Here is a 6,263-nt window from a genome sequence, read left to right as displayed (position 1 = left end):
TCCACTGTGACATATACATCGGCAACACCCTCAAAATAACCTCATCATCAGGGGCAAAGTAGGGAGACACAGTGGCAGCAAATGGGTGGGTGGGGGTAGATACTAGACTGTAAGACTGGGAAGGACCCTAGCCGCAGAGACGACTGTTGGCCTATTATCGCTTATACTACTAACGGGAGGGGTCCAAAGTCCGGTAGGGGTCCAAAGTCCGGTAGGATTTTAAAATCATTTTTGCGGAGATATGCATAAGTGTCTGCACATAATAAGTGCAACTTGTTATGGACTAAACCTTGTTGTAAATAACTGAAAAGTCAGAGTATGTGTCCAAGTTGGTAAGCCCCAACAGATAACGATTGAAAAAAGTACACAAGTTTGACGCTTTCCGTGCATGCTGACGAGCGAACATATCGAGAACATGGCCCGGGAAACTATTAAATAATTCATCGTCAAATACGAAATGTGAAAAGATACCACCACAGATGAGAATGCTATCTATAAAACTTCCTAAATAAGCACAGCTATGCCGTGTCTTTGCTTTTATAGTTGGATAATCGGAGCTGAATTATGCCGCATGTTCACGGCGCTGTCAACCCCGCCATCTTTGTCAATCACCTATGAAGGAAGCCGAGCGATGCTCAACACGATGGAGTTAGTCAACCCGTCAGTAGAGTACCAATCATTCAAGAAAATCGATCCCTACCGACTAAAGAAATCCTGTAGTCATTTCTGCTGTTAAAAACGAGGTTGAAGCAGGAAATACAGAAGCCGAAAGTGAAAAAGTGTAATCGCAGGCAGACGTAAACAAAGTGCCGCCATTTTTCTTTTTGGCGACAGGTTGGTTTCACCGTGAGAGGTAATCCTTGTAAGTAAACGTATTTAAATATGCATCGTAATTCAAAATATTGCATATATTTGTGACAAAAAATAGTATTGCAGAAGCTTAGTGTTATTTTGCATGCATAGGATGCTTAAAGATATGCAGAGATGGATTGGTTGTTAACTTATCGGAGTTTGGACCCCCTTTTTTGTGTTAGAACGTTCCACTGAAACGCAAGTCCAAACCTGCCAAAACTTTCGCGCGCTGTCAAAGTAAAGTTCGGAATGCTGCCGTTAAAGGAAACATATGTCTGCACAGCTTAAATCACAGTTATATGGTTGTTAACAAGATCTTAAATTGTTTTTGATGGGTTGTCAGTAAAACGTACGATGACAAAAGCCATGCGCATTCACTTAGAACAGTTACCGGACATTGGATCCCCCCCGTTAACGCTCTCGGCCAACAGCGTTAGTAGTATAAGCAAGTGATTTTTAACCTCCTTGGTATAAGCGATAATAGGCCAACAGTCGTCTCCGCGGCTAGGAAGGACCCCTACTCTTTTCGATATTAAAGAGTGGTGCCACTGGTGGGTTCTTTAGAGCTCATTCTATGTGCTCGATTTGTGGCTTTTCGGAAACACTGGACCTCCATTTAATATCCTATCAAAGGGACATCCCTAACGGAAGCTAGGTATCCATTTCCACTTGAGTGAAGTGTGAAAAGTCATGCCTTTCCTAAGGGCACAAGATTAAGACAAGGAGGTTGAAAAGACATATCGAGCTTGACATATTAGCAGATTTGACCCTGGGACCTCTGGGTTCTGGGCCAAACAGAGGTTCGTGCTGTTGTGCCACTTGACCCCACGTGTGACATAACATCAATATCAAAAAGAATTATTAGATGTAGGCCTGATGCGTTTACAGATTGTTCCTGTTAATAAGACTTTTTTTTCACTATTGATAGCATGTTCCTTTTGAATAACACCTTGGGATCCTGTTAACCCTTACAGGATGATTTAGATGATTGTTTATGTTTTGTGTCCCAGGTATCTGCATTGTTGGCAGGACGAAGTATTGCACAAAGGCTAGCACACACAACAACCAAGACTGCTGAAAATCATCTCAGGTATAAACATTTAACCACCACTTGACATGCATTTTTTGTCCTTGTTATCATAATCATCATCATCATCATGGGTGAGTTGCCCAGACCTGTTCTGCTCATTCTTTCCAGACATCTCTGTCCCCCATAGCGTTCTTTAAATCCTCGATCCGCAACTCCATATCTTGAGCAAGGTCTATTTTAGGTCAACCAGGGTCACTCAGCATGTGTATACCCCTGTGCTGGCTTCCTTTGTCCTTGTAACGTAGATAATAAATGGATCTCCTGGATTGATGGGGAGTGTACACATTACAAGGCCATTGCATTAACTTTTAAAAACTATGCTTGATTGTAAAATACTTTTTTTTTCATGAATATTTCAGGTACTTTCCTAAGCAGGCAGCACTGACCACAGGTATTGACATTTACAAATAATTAAATAAAGTTCTAGCTAGTTCTGGCATAATTTGCAACAAATGTGTCATTTATCAATTCTTTAAAGATATCTCTGGATAAAGTAAAACTAATGGCTTTTTTCTCCTACCCAGCAACAGTTTTCCAGCCAGCTCTGTGCTACAGTTCTGGCACATCTCAGTTGGTGAGTGCTAGTCTAGATACGGTCATATCCACCATATTTGGACATAAGTCTTGGATTTTTTGTATTCAATTTACATATTTTTTAGCAGTAGAAGCTGTGAAAAAAAAAAGTGATACTAAATCAATATTGTTGTTGTTTGTTACTCACTTACTGACAGGTTGAGACAACAGATGAACCAGACGTCCTGTACAAGAAGATAGTTCTGCTGTGTAAAGGCCATGAAGAAGCAGTTCTGGATAGTTATGAACAATTTGTCAGCATGGCTGCAAAACAACTTGGGCTCAATTTAGAAAAAATGTAAGTTTGCCTTTGGTGGGAAGTTTTTAATCTGGTATTCAGGCAATAACCTGTGATTTGCTATGTACATGTATTGTGATAAGAGTGAAAATATAATGAGACCACTGGAGCATTGCTTAGAGTTGAAAAGATACTTTTTCTTAATGTTCACTTTTTGTTTCATTTTATTATTTGATTTCCTACTGCAGTCACAGACCACGCAGAACCTATGACAGAATTACAATGCTGAGGTCAATTCATGTCCACAAGAAAGCCAAAGTGCAGTATGAAATAAGGACACATTACAGGGTTTTCCATGTAAGTCCATCAAGTTACTTTAGTCTATTTCATGGAAATTATTTTTTGATACTTGGCTTTGGTCAAAGTCAATGCCGGTATATTTTTTAATGTCTTTATTGATTCACCTAACACATATAGTATGCTATTATACTATTTATAGCAAAAATGGTGATGATAATCACACAATTTTATGTTTTGTGCCAAGGTTTGTGCCAATACCAGGAAATGTTCTATTCATGATTAACATACGTTATATATGATTTTATAAATTTATTCCATATTTCAGTTCAAACATCTGACAGGGAGCACCAGCAATGTGTTTCTGGAGTATGTACAACGGAATCTGCCAGAGGGTGTGGCAATGGAAGTTAAAAAGGTGAAATAGTTGCTATAATAAATAAAAAAAATCTATTGTGCAATATTGAGAGATTCTTTGTCTAGCAAGAATGACTTTGGAATTCATTCTTACAAACTGTAATTTGATTACTAGTATTAAATACAGATTGTTTCAAGTATCATTTTTTTTTACTTTTTTCACTTTACAGTCCTTTCCAACTAAGTGCAGTTAAAAATCTTTTCAAAGCTTATTATGACTCATGTTGCAACTGTATAAGGGACCTTTTACAGTGAGTGCTATTTCTGCCATGATTGTGAGTGAAGAATTGGACATACATTTGTGTTTTTTTTCAGACTGCGATTGAGAAACTGCCAGATAACCTTAAGCCACCAGAGACACAGTCAGAAACAGCTCCAGTGGAAGCACCTCAGTAGTCATCAGTCAAGAATTGTGCTTTGAGCATAAATTGTGTGTTTAACATGTATACAATATATGCCAATGATTACAGTTCAACTGTTTGAACTTGTAAATAGTATGCCCTGCCCCTTCATACCCCACGTGGTAGAGTTCCTACTGTTGTTACCCGTATCTGTTTAACAATCCTGAGAAACAAGCATGTACATCTTTGATAAACTGCATATGTGATTGACAAGAATAAAATCAGAAGTTACAGTGTATTTGTTGTTGTGTTTTCAATGTGTGTCCTTCTTACTGTCTTCAAATTTAAAGCCTAACCTTTTCAGTAAAGAGGATATAATTTGAACAACAAATGAAGTTCAGAGAGGTGATGGTAAAGACCCTACACTCCTAAAATGCATTCTGCATGGGCAGGCCATAGGATTTTGTAATCTTTATTTCTATAAAGTGTTGTAGGGTTTTTTGTTTATGGGAGAATTTTGCGAAGAGTCATGATGTTACAGCAATGAAATACTAAGTACGCTAGCATTTATAAAATAAAATGGAAAGTAACAGCATCAGAGGGGGGCAGTTTTGATTACCGTAATAAGAACTCCAGTGCAATGATGCTGAAATTTCATTCAATTAGATGGATACACAGTCTGTCATACTCTTTAAGCAGAGGTTCAGCTGCGAGACTTAAAGGTTAAAGAAAACGGTACAAAATAGAAATGTTAAATATTTGAAAAAACAGCCGGAGCCGAATCTCTGCTTTTTAAACAAGTCTATCATGGTATTTGGGCAATGGGAGTATTTCAAATAGGTAGTTGTCATAAGCTGGAACCAGTTTTTGATGTTGTGAGACGACATGAAACAGTGGCCAGCAATGTGAGGTCAGATCATTGGATACAATCGCCATGGTCAGAGAAAGTACCATTCAAAGTTTCCCGCGTCTTTGCACAATGTAAATTAATGTTCCGCCATTCCGCACCACCATGCGTAGTATTTTGAACAAAAGCCATTCCGACTTAACTTCACAAAACGAACAGAGTAATTTTTGTTTTTATTTTATGATATATTCTATTGTTTTAAATATATAAGTAAGCTGAAATTATGACGTATAATTGAGAAATCTTGTGTATCTCACCTAACGAATGTGCAGTAACAAACACCGCACCATGTTTTCCCCCATGATGCATTGCCTGCAATGGCTGACTGGGTCGGTCAGTAGTGATTACTCTGGGTAGGAACAAAAACCAAGCGTTTGTACTGATTTTGGTGAGTACGAGACCCCTTATAGCATACAGGGAGTCGTATAGATATCTGGTTAATATTTCTGTTCAAGTTAATTTAACGCCACTGGCTTTGTTTCGGAGTTTTTGTACGCATATGTTACGATAGCCTGTCGTTACCTGTTACTCATGGAGTCTGACTCTGAGAACCAAAAAAGGCTGACCGGCCGCATATCGAGATGTCTGCAGGCCAGCACAGACGTGGTTTAAATGGATACACAGCCTTGACGTCAGCTGTCAGACGTGTGAACGGTTGGGTGCAAGTGTGCCGCGGTCTCTGGAATAAATTGTGCTGCACCGCTAAACGCCTGTCTGCGGAATTCGTGCTTCTCCGACGGCTTCTCGCCGGCAAGCCCACGGGATCATGCAGGAATGCACAACATTCATTCATAGGCGGCTGTGGTGTTCTGCACCTGCTGTTATCAACTTCAAGTGTGTTTTGGGGATCGTCAGAGCCACGAATTTGTGCGGACTTTGAACCGGAATTCATGCATTTACAACAACCCCCTCGCAACTACCCAGCACTTACTGGGCAGAGCTGATTGGTCCTCACGATTCAGTCTGACACAAATTATGGTTATTTCCTGACCCAGGAACTTGATTACTTCATAGCATGCTGCTATTTCATGTTCCCAGACTGTTGATCATGTCTGGAATCATAAGGCTATTACATCTTCATAATGGTACTAATACTAGGAACAAAGCTGTGCTACAGCGCTTGTAATGTAACGTGACATGTAACATATAGAAACCAACACCGCAAGATTGGTGAGAGATTAGGACAGCACCAGCCCTGAAAGGAAAGGAAGGAAAAATTGCAACATTTCTCACATTCTTGGTTCTGTGCCCAGGAGAAACATGCCCAGTAGAAAGGCCTGCTGCCATGCGATACCAGGAGCTTGAGAAATGTTACAATTTTGCCTTTCAACATCTGCTTGGAGCTTAACGTTGACTGTCATACAATGTTGTCAGGTTGGTGACAGCAACTGGTGCTGACTGGGCACTGGGGTGGAGTCTTGCATGTTGCTAGGGTCAATGTGGTTACCACAATAGTAAAACAGAAGGGTCAAAAGCTGTACATACATGTAGTATCCTGAGCTTGGGAAATCTAATCTCCAAGCAGATCCTACGGTAGCATAAGACAGT

General features: G+C 39.8%; 2 protein-coding genes across 6 annotated transcripts in view; both read left to right on the top strand.

Moving 5' to 3' along the window:
- Positions 1-4,099, top strand: part of LOC118409526 (28S ribosomal protein S10, mitochondrial-like) — a 5,811-nt gene extending 1,712 nt beyond the window's left edge. The window contains exons 2-8 of one of the 2 annotated variants that reach the window (XM_035810624.1): positions 1,863-1,942; positions 2,302-2,333; positions 2,467-2,516; positions 2,674-2,813; positions 3,002-3,110; positions 3,379-3,468; positions 3,783-4,099. In XM_035810624.1, coding sequence (XP_035666517.1) covers positions 1,863-1,942; positions 2,302-2,333; positions 2,467-2,516; positions 2,674-2,813; positions 3,002-3,110; positions 3,379-3,468; positions 3,783-3,863 — 582 coding nt within the window. In that variant the 3' untranslated portion in view covers positions 3,864-4,099. The remainder of the gene's footprint in view (positions 1-1,862; positions 1,943-2,301; positions 2,334-2,466; positions 2,517-2,673; positions 2,814-3,001; positions 3,111-3,378; positions 3,469-3,782) is intronic. The other variant, XM_035810614.1, reaches the window with a different exon arrangement.
- Positions 4,100-4,948: 849 nt separating this feature from the next.
- Positions 4,949-6,263, top strand: part of LOC118409507 (coiled-coil domain-containing protein 9-like) — an 11,847-nt gene continuing 10,532 nt past the window's right edge. For all 4 annotated transcript variants that reach the window (XM_035810583.1, XM_035810601.1, XM_035810592.1 and 1 more), the window contains exon 1: positions 4,949-5,103. The gene's annotated coding sequence lies outside the window, so the exon portion shown is untranslated. The remainder of the gene's footprint in view (positions 5,104-6,263) is intronic.

This window comes from Branchiostoma floridae, chromosome 1, assembly GCF_000003815.2.
Source record: "Branchiostoma floridae strain S238N-H82 chromosome 1, Bfl_VNyyK, whole genome shotgun sequence".
Classification (NCBI taxonomy): Eukaryota; Metazoa; Chordata; class Leptocardii; order Amphioxiformes; family Branchiostomatidae; genus Branchiostoma; species Branchiostoma floridae.
This window is presented reverse-complemented; position numbering and strand designations above follow the sequence as displayed.